Source organism: Hypomesus nipponensis, chromosome 3, assembly GCF_054491055.1.
Source record: "Hypomesus nipponensis isolate SF chromosome 3, ASM5449105v1, whole genome shotgun sequence".
In the NCBI taxonomy this organism is placed as follows: domain Eukaryota; kingdom Metazoa; phylum Chordata; class Actinopteri; order Osmeriformes; family Osmeridae; genus Hypomesus; species Hypomesus nipponensis.
In genome coordinates this window covers 1720118-1741751 of record NC_140363.1, presented here as the reverse complement: position 1 = coordinate 1741751, position 21634 = coordinate 1720118, and the positions used below count along the sequence as shown (strand labels likewise).

General features: G+C 42.2%; 3 protein-coding genes across 4 annotated transcripts in view; all 3 read left to right on the top strand.

The window, feature by feature from the left end:
- LOC146299100 (DNA (cytosine-5)-methyltransferase 3A-like) overlaps positions 1–4051 on the top strand; it is a 37731-nt gene extending 33680 nt beyond the window's left edge. The window contains exons 21-23 of the mRNA XM_084683832.1: positions 118–187; positions 442–560; positions 753–4051. Coding sequence (XP_084539958.1) covers positions 118–187; positions 442–560; positions 753–894 — 331 coding nt within the window. The 3' untranslated portion in view covers positions 895–4051. The remainder of the gene's footprint in view (positions 1–117; positions 188–441; positions 561–752) is intronic.
- A 526-nt stretch (positions 4052–4577) lies between these two features.
- dpysl5a (dihydropyrimidinase like 5a) lies at positions 4578–14652 on the top strand. Its single transcript, XM_084683190.1, has 13 exons — positions 4578–4682; positions 6649–6913; positions 8213–8371; positions 8649–8828; positions 9153–9221; positions 9635–9679; positions 9800–9875; positions 10308–10464; positions 10940–11081; positions 11434–11576; positions 11670–11877; positions 12042–12210; positions 12800–14652. Exons 2-13 carry the CDS (start codon positions 6653–6655, stop codon positions 12883–12885), a joined length of 1695 nt encoding a protein of 564 aa, XP_084539316.1. The 5' UTR covers positions 4578–4682; positions 6649–6652; the 3' UTR covers positions 12886–14652.
- A 271-nt stretch (positions 14653–14923) lies between these two features.
- Positions 14924–20423, top strand: mapre3a (microtubule-associated protein, RP/EB family, member 3a). Of its 2 annotated transcripts, none has more exons than XM_084683819.1 (7): positions 14924–15034; positions 16081–16208; positions 16418–16563; positions 16676–16832; positions 17824–17963; positions 19258–19410; positions 19586–20423. In XM_084683819.1, exons 2-7 carry the CDS (start codon positions 16088–16090, stop codon positions 19652–19654), a joined length of 786 nt encoding a protein of 261 aa, XP_084539945.1. In that variant the 5' UTR covers positions 14924–15034; positions 16081–16087; the 3' UTR covers positions 19655–20423. The 2 variants fall into 2 exon arrangements, with proteins under 2 accessions (XP_084539945.1, XP_084539937.1); XM_084683811.1 differs by having other exon boundaries at positions 16676–16877.
- The last annotated feature ends 1211 nt before the right edge of the window (positions 20424–21634 follow it).

Genomic DNA, 21634 nt, shown 5'->3' with positions numbered 1-21634 from the left:
CCTTCTCACCCGACTGAGCTCACAAACATTTACCCCCAACACACACACCCCACCCCCCTCCTTCCTGGCATCTAGGTTTCATCCTCCTTGCTGACCTCCCTCTCTTCCCTCATGTAGACCCCTCTCGGCCATGTGTACCGACAAACTGGACCTCCAGGACTGTTTGGAGCATGGGAGGACAGCTAAGGTGTGTCTCGGTTTTGACAGAGAGGCGTTTTTGCGTCTCTGCTCATAGAGACATTTAGTCATTCATCAATTCATGTATCCGCAACCTATAAAGCCTGTGCTGTATTTATTATGGGGAATTTCCAACCCCCCCAAAAAAGAAAAAACTGTTTGGTTATAACTTTTACTTTATGCTTGATTCCTGACTACATTATTGTGCTTGGGATGCTCTAGTTTGTATGATCTTCATGTAAACTCTCTGGTTTTCCATCCTAGTTTGGCAAAGTGAGGACTATCACAACTCGCTCTAACTCTACAAAGCAAGGCAAGGACCAGCACTTACCAGTCTTCATGAATGAGAAGGAGGACATCCTCTGGTGCACTGAGATGGAGAGGTGTGCTAGCTCAGTTGTTGACTTAGTCAAATTGTCTTTTAGAATTGACAGTTATTATTGCGAAATAATATTACGAGGGGTTATTATGAGGAAATATGAATTAATTTCCGTCTGTCTGTTTGTCTGTGTCACTGTCCATCTGTCTTTTTCTCCGTCTACTGCCCTGCTGATGTACTGCGTTACCGTGACAAGAGTCTTTGGGTTTCCTGTCCACTACACTGATGTATCCAACATGAGCCGACTGGCCAGGCAAAGGCTTCTGGGAAGGTCATGGAGTGTGCCTGTCATCCGCCACTTGTTCGCACCGCTCAAAGATTACTTTGCCTGTGTTTAAATGGGGGGAAGAATAATCTGAACCTTCACAACATTTTACTGATGTTCTACCCAGAAACCAGAGCCTTGAGATTATACACACAAGTATAATTCACAAGTAGAAATTTCACATTATTTCTTGTATTTGAAATGTAATTCCTATTCTATTTAATTTTGTATGTCATTTTACCTTTTAGCAGTGTTATCCAGTATTTTTTTTATTGATTTATTTGTGCAAGCTATACTTGAGACAAGGCTTTCTTCTCAAGGCACTGAGAAAGATGAAAACACAATCTGTGCGTTTTAAAAATACTAGGTTTGTCTGGCAAATATCTGAAAGATAGGAATTTTTAAGATACATACTGTACGTGGAATATTCTGGCTATGACAGCATGAGGTGAGCTTTGAATTCCACCAATAATGTAGCAATCTTCTGTTTCCTCCAGCTACTGAGCCGAGAGGTGAGAAGGGTTTGTTTTTATCAGTCTCAAGAAAGCTGTGTCTTAATGAATCCAAAATCCACCAGATCACATATACCTCTTTGTTTACAGTTTATTTACACAAACTGAAGGTGAAAAAGGTACTACTGTAAAATGGTTACAATACCATGGTGCTCCAAGATGATGAGAACATCATAGCCCATGTGGCAGGACAATTTAGACAAGATGGCACCTAGAAACCGTTGCCTGAAAACATTTATTTTTATTTCAGTGTGACGTTCTCACACTGTGAAAGTTGTTATGTGCGATATTTAATTCCTTAAAAAGTTGAGAAATGACGGTTGAGTGTTGACTGAAAGAGTATGCCATATCCTCTTTTCTATGTTTTACAGCTTTTACTAAAAAAGCTGTACTGGTGCTTTTAATCATTCAGCCTTTCCACCCTCAGGCCCACATCCTGTGTGATGCACAAACAGAACAGGAAGCTAGCCACATGGGCAGTGGTGTTTTCTGTCATTCCAAAAAAAAAAACACAAAAAAGAAACCTCTGTGATCAACGTTTGGGGTGAACTACTACTTTCTAGGTTCATCCTGACCTCTGTCATTACTGTACAACTCTTAGCAGGTGCTCTAGGTGACGGGAGCTTGACTTGGTATCTCCACAACCAGGTTAACTCCCTCACCTTTGAACCCTGCAAGCTATGAAACTGTCAGGTGCAAATATTCAACAATAATGGTGCGGCTTCACAATGTTCTTCTACTTTTTTATAGCAATTTTGTGCTGTTTTACCAACATTATAAGGCACTTTTATATGTAAACTTACTTTTTTCTTTGGTATTTTATGAATTGTTTGTAATTTTATTTGTTTTGCTTTGTTTTATGATGTGAATTGTTCTACCCTTGTGTAATACTTTTTGTATACAGTAGGGCTGTGCCAATAGAAGTTAAAGGGTGGATTTTGGTGATGAGTGAAATCCATGTATCTGATTATTCATGTACTGTAGATGGATTGCAATTATCTCCCATTCCCATATTGTCTTCTGCTAAAGTAGTGACCCGGTGTATCATTCTCCAGAATGAAAGAATGTCTCTATTTCTTCTATGATGTGATTGTAGGACGTAAACAGAATCAAGGAACTATATGATGTGTTTGTACTGTATTTTAGGACCAACAGAGAGACATGCTGTCCTCTGTGGTCCCCACCCCTGACTCCCATCCCCTGTAAATCCCAAATAGTTTATTTTAGACAAATTCAAGCATTACGGAATCCTATAATGGATTACATTTCAAATCTGAATTCTCTTGATTGTAACCCTAATGTGTAGTTTGGAGGATTTAGGCGCAAGTTTGTCAGAACCCAAAACTGACGTCGCAGTTAGCGAGATGTTATCATTACTCTGAAAAAAAACTAAGATGATGACAAAAAATATATATAAATTCTCTAAATAGTCTATATCATATTTAAGAATTTAAACAAATAACCTTATTAATGGAATTAAATTTCATTTATAATTAAGTTCTTAAGTGACCTTATTGCCACAGGTTTTGTCCACCCTTGTACTGGATAGATGAATGCGTGTGCATTTTGACCAGTACTTCATTTCGCCTCCCTAAAGTACTCGCCATCCCAAATATTTTGTACATTATGTACATAGATTTTTCCTGTTGCTGTTTTCAATTTGTTTTGATCTTTTTTTATTATTACGTATGAGATGTACAAATATAATTCTTTGCTAATATATATCATGGAATTAGAGGCACTTAGATGAAAAAAAAAAACAATAAATTTAATAATTGATCGATTTGAATCTAAATAAATTTCAATGCATTTTATTTGAGACTTAAAGTCTGCATTTTAGTACTGTTCATTTTGTTTATAATTGAGTGACAAGTGAATCCAGATGAAAATTGTCAAATGATCTTAGCCTAACAGCTTTAAGAAAGATGCGCTCAACTTCACTGCACAGCCCTACATAGTGTTGTTCATTCTTCTGTTTCTTTGTAAGAACAAGATGGATTGTAGGTGTTTCTGACGGTGCTAAAAGTTTTATCTAATCAAGAAAAATATATTTGTTTGGAAGAGAAATAAACTTGTCTTGACAATGACTGTTTTTAAGTTCCTTGTAGTAATGGAAAGCACTATTATTTCACGCTTATATATATATTAACAAAGGCATTTTAACTTTGTAATTGAAAAAATAATGAGAATAAATCAAGTTTCCTATATTGTTTTAGAATAGAAGTTGCTGTAGTTGGTGATTATCTGTGGGAAACCCATGTACTTATAACGGGAAATATCAAGACAAAAAAGAAAGACAAAAAAAACTTTGGGTAATGACTTTTACTGTAGCATAATGTATGCTTAATTCCTGACAGGTTCTTAATCCTACATGTGGAATCACATGTCACATCACAATCACATCATCCTCAGTGTGTGTTTCCAGTTGTTGTCTTGACTTTGATGCTTTGTTATGATTGGGCAGCAACAACACATTTCACTGTTCAACCAGGTCAGCTTTATATCCGGTATCTCTGCTGACACTGTGTGACTTATTTTGTGTCATAATTGTTTATGACCTATATTTCTCTTCTTCAGACCAGTGCATACAGCAAATGTAGCAGTCATTCTCCAGCCCATACGTACCAGTATGTCTAGTGCCCAGAGAGAAAATTAAGACTCCTTATGTACTTGTGCTGGAGAACACTTGAATAAATGTATTGTTTTTGTGCAAAAGGATGATAGCTTCTGTTATTCTTCATTTCATTAATTAAATAATGTTTTCTTAAAGTTCTTATCATGCCAGTAGCCTGCTGATGGCATCAACAGCACCGGACATACTTTGGAATCATTAGGGCTCAGCTTCATGGAACTTACAATTACATTTAAAAAAAACTTGCCTTTGTTATTCCTCAATGCTGCATTCACTGTTGTCATTTATAGTCCGCAGTGGTCAAAAACTGCAACAACAAAAAATACCTACAGGATATATCTATTAAAATGTTTTATAACTTATACTTTCCTTTCAAAATATTTTTTTTCTCCCCCCCAAACTTTCAGGCCTCACTAAGCAATCCCTTCCCCGATTCACAGTTTACACCCACTACCTTGAATAATGGTACAGCCTCCACCATGCGGACACGCCCTGAGTGCCAAGTGATTGGTTTCTTTGGCTACCAGGGCAACATTCATTGCAGGTGATTGGAGCATCTCCTCCGTCGCGCGCCTTGGATGCTGAGGACGGGGGTTTCGCAGGCTGGTCCCAGGAAAGCATCTGGTGTTACCCTGCAAGTGCTCTGAACGATTTATTTTGCATAGGATATTGTAAAGTAACAAAAAGGGCGTTTGGAGCACTTGACCAGAAAAGCAGGTATGTGTGATTTGCTTAAATCCTGACTGGACTATTGGATGTTGCAACTAGGACTTGTTTAATAACTAGACTGCTAGGTCTGTTGATGTAAAACCGGCTTTTGCTCTGTCTGGGAGTGTCGGTGATACGAATGAGGAGGAGGGGGGGTTCTACAGCGGTGTTCTATATGGACACTTTGTCTCACAAGCCCCGTCGAATAACTGAATGTCTGCCCTTTTTCCCGATTCATTCTATTTCTGCCACCATCTCTCGTGTCTTTTGTTGGAGAGCATGGGGGACATTTGTTTCCAAATCCTTAAAATACGATTAAATCAGATCACCTGCAGTAGCATATATTTTATTTTTATCTTAACTGATTTGAAGGAAGTCGGCTAGCAGTGTTAGGGTGCAGCCCAGTTATGATTAGCCTAAACTACAGTATGCCGCCTACCTATTAGGAAGGGGACCAGTTTCTTTGTGTCAAGTCGCACTGGTGGGATGTGTCTTCATCGGTGCAGTTAAAAATAAAGTATGACACCAGTTCTTACCTCAAATATAAATATTCGCAATGTAATGTTTTGTTGACATGCTAAGTATCCTATTTGTTTTGTGAATTATTCATTTGTTTTATCTCGCCATAACATTTTAGGAAACCCCTTTTTTCACGGATCATTGTTTTAGACTATTAATAGATGGATGGATGTATTAATACGTATTTCCCATTCGTTTTTAATTCAAACTTAACTTGGTTAGAATAGATTGTTTATAAATTGTAATGACTAGAGATAGACAGATTTGCTCCCTGTCTAAAAAGGAAGTTTTAGACATAAGTTGTGTCTGTGTCTGGTCCATTTCTGCAGCAAGCAGGCTGGTAGCTGGGTCTGTCTGTGAGTATGTGTGCCATCTTTAAAATTATCTCAGCATCAAATCTGGGACCATGACCATGCGGTAAAGTGGCCGCACCCACACAAGTACGCATGATACACACCCACATGCCTACTGTAGTGTCTACACATCCACCAATCCCCCCCCCCCCACACACACACACCCACACACACACACACACACACACACACACACACACACACACACACACACACACTTACCACACTACACCACAGACACACACATACACACAAAGTAGAATTTCTAATTTGTATTTGATAGAATTGGTGGTGATTTGTTCTGTAGGAATCAGTAATGAATACATCATTGTATTCATTACTGATCACTGTAGTTCCAGCCCAGCTATCCTAGGGCTGCTAGGTCACAGGCTGTGTCAGACACTGTGTCAGACACAGCCTGTGGTCAGTGGGGCTGATGTCACTCAGTTTGGACCTGCAAGCTGAGGGATTTCAGCACCACTCACCATTCTCTCCTCGAGACCGAGCCTGCAAACAGTTGATAAAGATGAGGTAAATTATTGATCGTTTTTGTTGTTATATTTTGTCTGTAGAAGGACTCGACCCAAATTGACCTGAGCACTTATTACCACAATAATAGTTGTGGTACAGCAGTAGTGTAGATGGTTTGGTTGGTAGTGTTGGTACAGTAGAGGTGTGTGGTAGTGTTGGTACAGTAGAGGTTAGGTGTTGAGTGTGCGTGGAGATAAGATTGCCTGATGGCATCAACAGAGATACAATAGCTGATAACTTTGTATACACACTCAAAAATGTTATTAAGTTATTTTGAGTTATGAACTTACTACAAAATATTTGTATTATTTACTATTTTTAGTAACTCACTGCTCTAATTCTGTAACTATGGATAACCTTGTTCTAGAACAAACTCTGCTCTCATTCCAGAACCATGTACGCATTAGTTCTAGCACCATGTCTTACCTCGTTCTAGAACCATGTATTCTCTTGTTCCATAACTGTCTTACCTCATTCTAGAACCACATCTTCTCTCCTTGTAGAACCACGTCTTCTCTTGTTCTAGAACCATGTCTTCTCTCATTCTGGAACCATGTCTCCTCTTGTTCTAGAACCATGTCTTCCAGCTCAGCAATGGTGCGGATCCTGATCAAGGGTGGCAAGGTGGTAAACGATGACTTCACCCAGGAGGCGGATGTGTACGTGGAGAACGGCATCGTGCAGCAGGTTGGCAAGGAGCTGATGATTCCGGGCGGGGCCAAGGTGATCGACGCCTCTGGGAAGCTGGTCCTCCCAGGGGGCATCGACACCAGCGTGCACCTGCAGCAGAGCTTCATGAATGCCACCACTGCTGATGACTACTACAGTGGCACCAAGGTAGGGAGGGATGGGGGGGGAGGGATGGGGGGGAGGGATGGGGGGGACGGGGGGGATGGGGGGGGGGGGAGGGAGGGATTGTCCCCTGGGAACCCTGTTGATCTGATCTGAGCCCTCAGGGAACAGGACCAGGGCTGAGTACTGTGAGCCAAGACACAAAATCACTATATATAAGTATTGACAGTTGACTTGGTTACATTAATCAATTACTTTCTTAATCACTTGGGAATTTACTTGTGTTGTTTTCTGTGTCTCAGATATTTTTTTAATGTATATATACTATATATTTGCACATGACTGTCTGGACAGACCTGGCACGGTCAGCTAGTCATCAGACTGGAACCCAGATGGAGGCTGGATAGACAGGTCATCTGGGGGTATCCCAGACTGCCCCCACCATCCCTCCTCAGCCCTCCTCAACCCCACCACCCCCATCATCCCTCCTCATCCCTTCTCACCCCCCTCGGCCCTCCACGCCCCTCCCTCCCCTGCTGCCGTGTCCCTGGTTGCCAACGGAGGGGCACATGTAGATCGGTTTCTGTTTCCATGGTGACCGGGGGGCTGCTGCAAAGACTGCTGCAAAGCCTTTTCACTCACGCCATTGTGTTTGGACACAATACGCTCTCAGACACAAACCCCCTTCCCTTAGCAGACACTACTCCAGTCTCTAGTGTCAGCTGACAGATGCTCTCTGGTTCACGTATTCACACACACACACACACACAAGCAGTTTGAGCTGTGTATTATTATTTTTTTTGTGTTAGAGATTTGTGCTTGTATCCCTGGGAACCAGGGTTTCTCATTGTGTTGTAAGAATGTTTTGTTGTATTTCTGGAGCGTGAATTGCATCGGAGGCATGATGTAATTTGTGCCATAAAAGCTGAATCCTTTAATCAATATAAATCAGAATGCTGTTCAGTCACAGATTCTGCCATTGATACCCATTGGTTGACTACTAGAACCACTGGTAATAAATTGTGACACTCATGCAGCTCATTATGGCTGAGTTGCTCCTTATTCCCTGTGGAGGTCTTCCTTTATTAATGGGCTTTTATGGGCTTCCCTTATCATCTGTCTCATCACCCGCCCAGCAAATAAACATTATCATAAACCTGCAGAGTAACTGACAATGCTAATTATTTATTGTTAAAGCCAGTGTACTGTTTACATGATTTGTCCCTGGTAATTTATGTGACTGGTGGTTCTTTGATCGTTAACCAGAACTGACATTGTGATTGGCCCTGTGAATGATACCGATTTGTCTTAATGGGTGTGTCCTCTGTCCGTGTGAACCAATAGGCAGCTCTGGCTGGAGGCACCACCATGGTCATTGGACACGTCCTGCCTGAGAAGAATGAGTCCCTCCTGGAGGCCTATGAGAAGTGTCGGTCCCTGGCCGACCCTAAAGCCTGCTGTGACTATGCTCTGCACATGGGGGTCACCTGGTGGGGCCCCAAGGTACTGGGCCCGAGTCTACACACTTTACTGTGATTACCTAGTGTCAATAGGTTGATACCAAGTAACATTTCTGTGATTTCCTAGTATCAATAGGTCATCTAGTCACTTTACAGAGATGATCTAGGAACTTTACTGTAATTACGTAGTAGGTTTACTGTGCCTATATAGGATCAAATGATTATTATCTAGCATTTAACAATGTGTACACCAAATAATACACAGAAAATGTATTGTGGGAAGTTTAGCTGTGAGATGATATCGTCCATGTACGCTGCAGGTGAGGGCTGAGATGGAGGCCCTGGTGCGAGAGAAAGGGGTCAACTCCTTCCAGATGTTCATGGCCTATAAGGACACGTTCATGCTGAGGGACAGCGAGCTCTTCCAGGCGCTGCAGAACTGCAAGGACATCGGGGCCGTGGCCAGGGTCCACGCTGAGAATGGGGAGCTGGTGGCCGAGGTGAAGAGAGCACAGATCACAGCCATCTCTTTGATAACACGTTTCTAGGATGTTTGTAAACCCACAATCATAGATGACTGACATGAAATTAATAACATTACACTTTTTTGTTGAATTCAATTCAGTTTATTTGCCCCAAAAGGAATTCAGGTGTTCAGGTAACATTGTGTGCAGTTACAGAATGAGTTAACATGAGAGCTAGCACATACACACATTATTATATTATTATACTGGTGAGCTGGCAAACATTCTTCCAATCTGTAAAAGATTCTATAGGAAGATAGTTGATAGATGTCAGGCTCTTCAGTGTTTGTGTGTTTCCAGGGTGCCAAGGAAGCCCTGGACCTGGGCATCAGTGGACCTGAGGGCATTGAGATCAGCAGACCTGAAGAGGTGAAGCACACCATTTATATCAAATATACGTATTAAATTAATGTAAAAAAAAAAAATCTATAATATTGAGAAGACTTAAATTTTTTCTTTCAGTAGATCCTACATTATTAAATTGTTGAATTAACATATTTTGATTACATGTCAAAAGTCCACTAATCCAAATGTTTCCATCCCCAAAATACAATTAGAACCATTAGATTCCGGTTTAAATGATTTAAGTCGGCATCGTGGACATTTGACACCTAATCCAAATATATTAATTGAATGGCTCATTTTGTACTGTATCTCGGCTGTCCTTCAATGGATTCATAAACACAGTTCACATTCGTAATTACACCCAGCCCTTTCATCGGGGCATCAGCCTGCATTCACAATTAATGTCCTTGCTCCATTATCTTCTGATCTTGAACCAGCTGGAGGCTGAGGCCACTCACAGGGCCATAACCATCGCCAACAGGGTAAGACAGTTCTCAGACCTCAATGGCTAAAACGAGTTGACGAAAGCTTGTATTTTCTCTCGTTAACAACCCATGAATCCCCGTCAAGTTGCTCAGTGGGCGGTTGTGGTTCACTTGCAGGCCCACTGCCCCATCTACCTGGTCAACGTGTCCAGCATGACTGCGGGAGACGTCGTGGCCACTGCCAAGATGCAGGGTAAGGCTGCAGCCTCGCGTCATGTCGCACGCTTCACGACCCTCTTACAGCTTCTTTTCAGCTACCAAGACAGCCTAGTACCCTTTTGACGCGGTTCGATTAAAGTGCAGATCCCTACCCTTTTTAGGTACCACCCCTTTGAAATGGCTGGCTTTACGTCATAGCCGGCTGACATTGTATTTCTGAGAGGTTCAGTTATGTTTCTACATCTGAGGACCCAGTTCCGTTAAATTATCTTAGTTCATCTCGAAGGAAATTCAAGTGTTCGGGTGTCCTTCCAAGGTGCACAATCATCGAATAAGTCAAAGGCACACATAAAAAACCTAAGATCCAAACCCTGGAAGGAAGAGAGACTGGGTCTGTGGACACGAGCAGAGGAGCCGCCTGCATCGCGGCTCCTGAAGCTCTGCCTCTCCTCTGTGTTCCCGCCAGGTAAGGTGGTCCACGGGGAGACGACCACGGCGCACGCCGTGCTGAACGGCCTCCAGTACTACCACCAGGACTGGGCCCACGCCGCAGCCTACGTGACGGTTCCGCCCATACGCCTGGACCCCAACACCCCGAACTACCTGATGAGCCTGCTGGCCAAGTAAGTGTCACCTGTCCCCGGAGGCCCTGGGGTGCACACTTCAACATGCAGCTGCCTTGTTAGGTCAGGGAGTCAACCCTCAGGGTCGATCCTTTCTGGTCCCGGCTGACACAGCTAGTCGTTGGAGATTTTTCATGACAAAGCTGTTTAGCAGCCCGGGTCTGACAGCATGTGTTGAAAGGGTTGGTTCTTTCCTTCGTTCACGACAGTAACAAGAAACAGTGATTTCAGCGACACAATCTGAATGCGTTCCCGTCACCCCTCGTGAATTTCCCCCGACTCATTTCCTGTTCTGTGTGAGGGTCCTGACCCCCCCTCAGCATGCGTCAGGCCCAGACTGACTCTAGATATTTTAGGAACAAGCTGAGAGTGAGAAGACCTACGCAGAGTGGTCTCTGTGACACAAGCCCCATGCCTCTGCGTCCTCCGTGGCCATTGTGACTGGCCTGTTCTCTCGTTGCCTGTGTGAATACAGTGACACCCTCAACGCCGTGGCGTCAGACCACCGTCCTTTCACCGTCAAGCAGAAAGCCATGGGCAAGGACGACTTCACCAAGATCCCTCACGGCGTCCCGGGAATCCAGGATCGCATGAGCGTCATGTGGGAGAGAGGAGTGGTAACAATAATAATTAATGATATGTTTTAATATACAATGTATATAATAATAATAATAATAATATATTATCATGAATTTGAATGAAACCTTTATATTGTATTAATAACTAATAACACTGATTTATTATGATAACACATTACAACATTTGTATACCTCTTTTTAAGATGCTGATATAGAGAACAAAAAGTTTTGGACTACATTGTGTCATTATTTACCTTTATAAATACGCCTTTATAAATACAGCTAAGTCAGTTGAGCATTTTTACAAGCACAGAAATACATTGAACACAACAGGTTTATATATAATTTTTTGTGGCTGGAATATCTCTATCTAATATCAGTCTCATCTCAGGTTGGAGGCAAAATGGACGAGAACCAGTTTGTAGCTGTGACCAGCTCCAACGCTGCCAAGATCTATAACCTGTACCCCCGCAAGGGCAGGATCATCCCTGGGGCCGATGCTGACCTGGTGGTCTGGGACCCTGAGAGCACCAAGTAGGCAACCTGCTCCTGTGGTGGTTGTTATGTCGGTGGTGTAGTAGTTCTTTGTGATGTGAGTGAGAGGCTGTTCGATCTCTCTGTTTCCAGGACCATCTCTGTGGACACACAGCTCCAGGGAGGAGACATGAACCTGTACGAGGGTCTTCGCTGTCACGGCGTTCCCCTGGTCACCATCAGCCGCGGCCGACTGGTGTATGAAAACGGCGTCTTCACGTGTTCTGAAGGTTCTGGAAAGTTCTACCCTCTCCGAACATTCCCAGACTACCTGTACAAGAAGATGGTCCAGAGGGAGAAGGTATCAAGTGATCCACAAAATACACATTTTGTTATTGAATTGTATTCATGTACTATTGCTAATAGTAGGGTGTTCAGATCAGAGCGTATAATAAACGTGTTGATTGTTGTGTGTACACACATGTGCGTGTGCGTGCGTGTGCGTGCGTGTGCGTGACCCCGCAGTGCCAGGCTGTGAAAGCTGTGGAGCGCGAGCCCTACGTGGGGGATGTAGCCGTGGTGAACAACTCAGGCAGGAAGGACGGTGGCCTGGACGACCTGGACACCCCAACGCGGGCCTGCACCCGACACGGAGGGCTCCGCGACCTCCATGAGTCCAGCTTCAGCCTCTCTGGTAACACCGGACATCCCCCTGCTCCGTCCGGAGACGAGACACGCATACAAGCATAGTCCATCGTGTGGATCATCTAGTACAGTGGTTCCCAACCCTGGTCCTCGGGGCACACCTGTCCTGCATGTTTTAGACGTTTACCCGCTTGATTCAAATGAATGGCTTCTGCAGAGCTGGATAACAAACTATTCATTTGAATCAGGTGTGTTAGAGCAGGGAAACATCTAAAACATGCAGGATAGGGGTGCCCTGAGGACCAGGGTTGGGAACCACTGATCTAGTACACCATATGTCTAGTATGTGTAGTAGTCTACTATAGTACTATCTATAGGCATGGGAAAAAGAGACCATCCGGTATAGTTTCATCCAAGGGGCACTGCGCTTTTCAGCTTGTTCCGTAGGGGTGGAAATTATAACAGTAACTATAAGAGTTGCCATTAACAAAGAATTGTGAGCTTTTACTACCAGGATAACCTGGTACCTATTATCTATCCAACTGAAGGCATGATGCACTGCACCTGTTAATTGTTGCGTTTGCTGTTTCACACAACACAGTACTGAATGTTAACTGAATCTTCCCCACTCTACACAGGAGCCCAGATTGATGACAAGATTCCAAAGAGATCCTCTGCAAGGATCCTGGCCCCCCCAGGAGGTCGATCCAGTGGGATCTGGTAATCTGGAACCAGCCTGGGTCCAACCAATCAGCAGCCAGATCTCAACCAAGAAGGAAGAATAAAGCCTGAAGGATATCAATGGCCAACCAAGAAAACATTCTCTCTCTCTGTCTGTCTGTCTCTCACTTTCTCTGTCTCGCTTTCTGTTGACTTTTTCCTGTCTCTCTTTCTTTCTGAATGCATATTGAAAAGTGTCACATTTTATTTAAACTGAGCACGGTTCTTTACTGTACATGACATGGTAAGTGCAACGTCACATGTTGGAAATTAAGCTAACCATAAAAATTCGAACAAAATTGAGATAAAACCTCACAAAGAAAAAACAATCTAACACATTGTTGGAAGCATCTAAACCAAATGAAAGCAGCAACTAACAAGCTGTCATTAACTGATGTGGATTCAGATCAATGTGTGTCATTACACTAATAGTTACAGGGCTACGGGGTGGGACTTGAGCTGATAATATTGTTTTACCTCACTGTTATATCTACAATATTGCACTGCATCATGTACTACTTAGCTGCCTTTTGACATTGTTTCCTGTCTAGACAGGAGTTTTTATACAGAGTACAACCATTAGTGAAACGTGGTTAGATACAATGGTATTGACATGAAACGCCATGAATATCTCAATACATTGTGTGAAACATTTTAGAATATTCAAATGTGGATTATTTTACACATGGTTTATTTATTTCTGTTATTATGCATTTTTTCAAGACGTCATTCACTTTAGTAGCACTGTCTGCTTCATGCATCTATAGTACATGGGCCTAAAAAGTATGTAAACAAACTAGTCCAAGAGCACACTGTCCTCATCATAGCTCATTCAGACTTCCACTAACTGTTTACAGCCTTGTTAGTGTAAATGTCCCTGTCATTCTCTCCCTACAATGTGAATGCACCTATGCTGCGTTTGCTGTGCATTGTGGCATAGAACCCTTCCTCTCCCATGCACTGATGTTACTACAGTTGAGCAGCATTCTGTGCAAAAGTGCTCATGGTCATCATCCTCCACAAGCAGAAAGCCTCACCTTCAAAGGCCTTTTTCCTGATCAGTGAAGTCTTACAGTATCCAAATGAGCAGGTACTACTTATTGGAACCTCTTACAAAAAGAAAACATGCGCAATGTAGAATCTTTAACAATTGAAGAACCCAGTGATGAAAATAGAATCTCTTTCAGGTCCACAGGTTTCTTGAACGGAACTCTTGCTAGGTCCGACAGAAACATGCACATTATGGACTTTAAAAGGATTCTGGAATCTGTTGAGCGTTCTTGTTCGTTGTTGTAACTAGTGATTCCATTTACACCGTTCTTTGTAAGATGAGCACTTTTTACAATTCAGTACTTTTGGCTTTGCACTGAATTGCCTGACTGTTATATCTGTTGATTGACATTGTCCAACACAACACCACTGTGAACTGGAAACACAAACGTACTGACAATGCATCCAAACAATGTCAGAAAACTCTCCCTATATGCCATTCAATGTCTTTCAGTATAACAGTGAAACTAAGGTATGCTTGTTCAAGTGTTAGAACAAAGAAACACGCGAATGGTATTCTGTAATACGTCATCATCCACTGTCATTTAATTTTATTCTGGAGAATAATCTTTTTATTTCATGTTGTTTATCATTACACAATATACTTCCGATAATAACTGCAGTGTAGAAGTCCTACCGGTGCTAAATAATGTGTTCTGGATTGTGCTTTATTTTATCTTATGTCTTGCAGCTCTTTACCACATGATTGAGTGCAAATAAACCACACTGAAATGTCTGTTTGACATTGTCTTATTCTCGGTTAAGGAAATTTGACTTGGCTCAGCGTACTTGTCAGACTACGTCATTTAATTAAACCATTATAAATGTTCAAGTCCAACTGGATGAGGCCACCGATATTGCCGGCCGCAGCAAGGCACGTGTTGTTTAGCAGAAAGTCCTATTTATGTGCCACTTCTAACAGCATGGAGCAGGGCGCAGGCGCATTGGGTCATGGATTGTTGCAGACCGAGCGGCTGTAGCGTAGGGGGCGGCTCGTTACTAACCACTGCACAGCGCAGAATCTGGCAACGACGGCAGCGACGGGTATTGGCATTAGGAATACTGCCAGCGTGATAAAAACAGAAAGAGAGCACTGGAATACAGTGAGTAATGAGTGAATTAGGCCTATTGGAAATTAGTTGAACAATTGACCAATTCCAAATGACATTAATTCGTTTATTTGTAATGAGCAAGACAGCATTGTGTCATTCAAATTTTGCGAGGATATTTTGCCTGTAGTGAGTGTGTGAGGTAACCTGGTCAGAGGCCTGTAGAGGGGGCCGCTCCGTAGCAACAATGTTGCGGGTTTTCACACCCGAACCAATAAATGCATGGGCTAATGTATTGTTCTCTAAACGACCAGAAAACGCCCAATTGCCTCTTAATGTTTCAGAGACTACAAAACATTTTAAATGCTCACTTTTAGCGCGCATGCGGTCCTTTAAAGGCCTAGGCAGTTAGTCGGGTTAAGGCTTCATGAGAATAATGACTTCTTTCCCAGACTACATGACTCTTGAATGGGACGATAATTCATATTTTGATAAATGTTAACCTGCAGACTCAAGGGTCAAATACCATGCTCGGAATTAAACCAAAGCTATTAATATAGACTTCAGAGATCTAATTGTACGGTGCACGATTTTGACAGAAAGTGCTACTGTACGCGAGTTGCATGTGCAGACTATTGTATCCTACTATGTCGCTATGCCAGCGAAGGATGCTGAAATGATTGATAGGCTGCTGACAACCAACTATGCAGATAAGATATTCGAAATACATTAGCCTATTCGCCTCGGGTCATATAATAGCTTTAAACCTATTGTGTCCAAAGGTTTTTGTGTCTCAAATGATTCAGTAGATGAATATCACTGTCTCATAACTGCTTTCAGCGCGCTTTAACAACTGTACAACGTTAAGTAATATGAAGTCACCCAGTATATTCCCAAGGAATAAGACATATGTATAGGGTTGTTCTGGGGTTGTCTTGAACATTTAATTACAATACTTTCTAATCTGATTGTATGTAGTGGTCTTTGCCTAACCACAGTCCTTTCCCACAGTGTAATTACACCAGATATACCGTCTATAAGCATATACATTTGTGTTTTTTTTTTTTTAAATAAATGATTGATGGTATTGTTTGTTGCAGGAAGGGTATGGCAGTAAATGTGTATGCTACATCCGTGTCCATTGACAACCTCAGCAGACATGACATGCTGGCGTGGGTCAATGACTCCTTGCACCTCTCCTACACCAAGATAGAACAGATGTGCTCTGGTAGGTCCTCTGATCCAACTGGAAGTTTTCTTATAACCCTTGTTTAGTTGAATATTAAACCAACTAACTGAGTACCAGTTGTTTTTAGAGGACACTGTGTAACACTGTGTAACACTGTGTAACACTAATGACATTATGGTCATTATGGTCATAATTGGCATTTTGAGTCAAGGTGTTTATATGCACATTTTTCTTTTCTTATCTTCCAGGGGCAGCATATTGCCAGTTCATGGATATGCTTTTCCCAGGCTGTGTGCTTCTAAAGAAGGTCAAATTCCAAGCTAAACTGGAACACGAGTTCATCCACAACTTCAAGGTTCTGCAGGCAGCTTTCAAGAGGATGAGTGTTGACAAAGTCAGCTTTTTGAAATAACATTATAAGCTAAGCCACACCCCCCATAAGAGCTTCAGCAAGTGTCATCATCTCACCAAAACATTCTCACGTTCTCACCTCTTTACTCTTGCAGATAATCCCTGTGGAGAAGCTGGTAAAAGGAAAGTTCCAGGACAACTTTGAATTTGTTCAGTGGTTCAAGAAGTTCTTTGACGCCAACTATGATGGGAAGGAGTACGACCCTTTACAAGCCAGGCAGGGTCAAGACGTCGCACCTCCTCCCAATCCAGGTGATCACTTTATCTACAAACCCAAGAGAGCTTGGCGAGCCCCAGGTAACCCAACACCCGGTCCTGCCTCGCTGCACCTTGCCCTCCCCTGAGCTTTGGATGGCTCGGAAGTGCTCCTTGCACGCCGCTGGTGTGTGCACGATTCTGCTGTGCTAGCCGCCCATTTCACTAGGCTAGCCTTTAGTAGCAGCACACCACATATGATGGTGTCTCTTTGGGTCATGGTCGGGTCACCTCAACCCCAAGTGGGGCGGCAGCTTCAGAGGGGTCAATGATTGGTTGAAAATCAATGCAGAAAGTTGATAATAATTTGCATATTTACATTCCAACCATACAATTGGTCAGAAAAACAATTGTTGTCAGTCATATTTGGAGATATTTAGAGATGGAGAGACAGCACCAGATGATGATTGAGATATTTTTGTGTGTGTATGATGCGCTCTGAAACTTAGACTGATAAATGTGATGGCTGTCATACTAACACCTGTCATGTTTTCAGCCTCAGTCTCAGACATGCCTTGCGTGGAAGCAGCTTTATCATTGCATTGGTATTATACAGGTGAACACATTCATGCTGACTCTAAGGTGCAGCCAGACCAGTTCTTGATTTCAGACATGGTCAGTGGATTTGTCTCATCTGTTGATGCAGAGGTTTAAAGCCTCAGGTAATGCAATGCAACTTAATAATGCCTAAACAGAATGCTGCCCTGTGTACCTGAAACAGTCATGTTCTATCTAAAGCACTAACATTGACTTGTAAAACAAGAGTATCTTTTTTAGTGTAATGCTCCAGATTTAAAATGATCAACTGTCAAGTGCCTCAGATTACAACATTAGCAACACCACAGGCACCACATCATGCTATGCTGGCACTCCTCTTCCCTGCAAAGTAGGCTGCTATAACAACAGTCGAGATAGCATGTGTGCCTAGTAAAGAAGCACTGGGTTTCTGCTACTGCTAATCATTTCTGACCTTCTCCGACACCTCCAGGACCACAGAGGACATCTCCAACGGTTCCCAAAAACATGCCCACTCCCCAGCGGGTGATGACCGCCACGACCATCAGGAAGAACCCGTCACTGGCCAGGAACGGGGGCAGCGATGTGGAGATCTTGGAGCTAAACCAACAGGTAGAGTTCCAGGGAGGGTAAGGAGGCATTGCTACCTCAGACAGCTCAGATTACCTGACACACACCTGTCACATGACACACACCTGTTGCAGGGATCACCTGACACACACCTGTCACATGACACACACCTGTTATAGGGATCACCTGACACACACCTGTCACATGACACACACCTGTTATAGGGATCACCTGACACCCACCTGTCACATGACACACACCTGTTATAGGGATCACCTGACACCCACCTGTCACATGACACACACCTGTTATAGGGATCACCTGACACCCACCTGTCACATGACACACACCTGTTATAGGGATCACCTGACACCCACCTGTCACATGACACACACCTGTTACAGGGATCACCTGACACCCAACTGTCACCTGACACCCACCTGTCACCTGACATACACCTGTCACCTGACACCCACCTGTCACCTGACATACACCTGTCACCTGACACCCACCTGTCACCTGACATACACCTGTCACCTGAAACACAAGTCACCTGACACACGCTTGCTATAGGGGTCACCTGACACACACCTGTCACCTGACATGCACCTGTCACCTGACATACACCTGTCACCTGACACACACGTCACCTGACACACGCCTGTTAAAGGGGTCACCTGACACACACCTGTCACCTAGCAAACACCTGTGAACTGACACACAGCTGTCACCTAATACACACCTGTCACCTGACACACAGCTGTTGGAGGGGTCACCTGACACACACCTGTTACAGAGGTTACCTGACATGGCACATATTCAGTTGGGTTTTGAGAGCCGGCTGATGGCACATATCTATTTAATATGAGTATGTGGTGGTTCTGTAGGATGTGGAGTGTGTATCAAGGTTCCCACATGAGTTTACCTTATCCTGTTTGAGCTTAAACATGAACAAACAGGGAAACTGAAAAGTGGAGGGAATATGTACACTCTGGAAACATAATACTGTATGTATGATCTCTCCAGTAACGGTACAATACTAGACTAAACTAGAGCATATCACACCATGCTCTGCTATGGATACTAAACTTTTCAGTCAAAACTTAGTACGGTATAGCATAGTGTAGTTAAAAAATAGTATACTATATTCTAAGTTTTGCCCATCACGGTGTGTCAGGTAGGTACTTGAAGAAAGGTAAGTTCACAGACGTACCAAGACAAACGGTGATCTACAGGCTCCTGGAGGAAAACAGGGACAAAACAACTATATCTGCAATATCTTGAACTGCCAACTCTCTACTGTTTTAAATGACTTTTATTATCTTACCCTACGTAGTTGATGGAGCTGAAGTTGACTGTGGATGGCCTGGAGAAAGAACGCGATTTCTACTTCAGCAAACTAAGAGATATCGAGCTTATCTGCCAGGAGAACGAGAGTGAAAGTAGCCCCATCCTCAGCAGGATAATCGACATTCTCTACGCTACAGAGGTACACAACAATAAACTCCTGGTCTGAATTGAACTGCACTTGATCAGGCATCCAATGTGAATAGTACTGTGACAGGTAGTGATAGTTGAATTCCTGACGAACAGTATGTCATGAAAGGGGTGGGGGGTCGGAGGTCGCGAACACTGAGCGCTGTCTCTTCCTGTTTGTGTCTCAGGACGGCTTTGCAGCCCCAGACGATGATGGCCTTGATGAACAGGCCCATCTGGACCAGGAGGAATACTAACCTCTTCACTTCCCTCTTCTCTGATCCCTCTGTCCACTCGACCCCTATTCTCCATCCTTTTCCCCCTCCTGTCCATATGTCTTTAGTCCTACTTTACTGTCTCTGCACACCACGCTTTTTAAATACGCCCTTCATTCTTCCTCTTTAACTCTCTCTCTGTCTCTCTCTCTCTCTCTCTCTCTCTCTTTCTCTCTCTCTCTCTCTCTCTCTCTCTCTCTCTCTCTCTCTCTCTCCCTTTCTTTCTCTGTCTTCATATGTATATCTGTTTTTCTTCTCTGAGCCCCCACCAGCCATCGACATAATGTACAGTACATTTCAATGCCATAAGCTAGCCACTTCCCCCTCCCCAGTGACCCAGTAGCTGCAACAGTAAATTGACATATCCCAGTCGTTTTAGCATGGTGCGTACGCAACACACATATAATAGCCAAGGAAAAGGCTTGAGCTAATGGATTGCGGACCTGATAGAAGCTGTAAATACAAAAAAGGGTATTTGGATTTTTAAACTAAGACAACATCATTGGATTTTTAATTTTTAATTTAGCGCTCTTTTGATTGTAATCCAGATAATGGAAAACATTGCTTGCATGATAGATCAGGTTTCCATCAGAGTTACTGATACTAACAACAGCTACTTTAATATAACAACAAATGGTGTTTCATTTGGAGAAAAAAAGACTCTTATTTATTTAACTTATGTTTAATTTAACAATGAAAATAATTGACTCAAATATTGTAAGAACAAGCATAAAAGTCGATTTCGATCTGATTTGTGCTTAAGGCAGTAAAGAGTTTCTTTTTTGAGGGTGCATTTAAAGGCATGAAAACATCACTTGGGTTTCGATATCATATGATCAATGCTCTTTGAGGACTCATTTTTCAATTAGCTACATATCTCAGCATGAGAATGTTCCACTTTGACTGTGAATGGGTGACATATTTGTAAATTTATAATGTGGAGCTTTTGTTTTTTGTCAAAGGTTCTTTCTATTTTATTTTACATTTGTCAAAGTATTTCCGGTTATTTTAGTATTTAGCTACTGATTAAAGGGGAAAACTTTAATCATAAAACCGAGGTGAAGTTAGTTTCATATTCGACATTCGACATTCGTCTCACATTCGGAAGACGCTACTTTGCAGCATGGAGTTAGGGACCGGGTGAAAATTACCCATACAATTAAGAAAAATGATGACATTTATAATATTTGTATGACTATAAAACCTCAAAAAACAGCAGAGCATTCTAACAATGTCTGACCTACTTCCACACCATTTAATTTTTCAATAAAACTTTTTTTTAAATGATAGAAAATTGCTAATTTCTGAAAATAGCATGAAATAATTTTTCCAAACTTGTTTAAAAAAATCTCGAATATACACCAGATTACTCTAATAGTGTCTGGCCTACTTTCACATTCTTTACTTTTTCAATAATGTTTGTTTTTAAATGATAGAAAATCGCTAATCTCTGAAAATAGCATGATATCCTTGATAATCTCAATAACTTTTTCAATCTTGTTAAAAAAAATCTTGAATGAACACCATATTATTCTAATAGTGTCTGTCCTACTTCCACACCCTTTACTTTTCCAATAAAACCTTTTAAAAATGATAGAAAATCGCTAATCTTTGAAAATAGCATGAAATCATTGATAATCTCAATAACTTTTTCAAACTTGTTTCAAAAAATCTCCAATATACACCAGATTATTCTAATAATGTCTGGCCTACTTGCACACCCTTACTTTTTCAATAAAGTTTTGAATAAAATTCAAATTAATCACTAATATCTGAAAATAGCATGAAATCCCTCTGAAATGTTATAGAAGACGAGTAATCATATCATACAGGAAGACAGGATCACAATCCACCACAACGGATCAATTGACAGTCTCAGCTGTCAAGTCTTGGGTAAAATACTTTATATATAAGGAATATTTTGAATCCAGTCGATCCTGACCTGACTGACTGATACTGAGA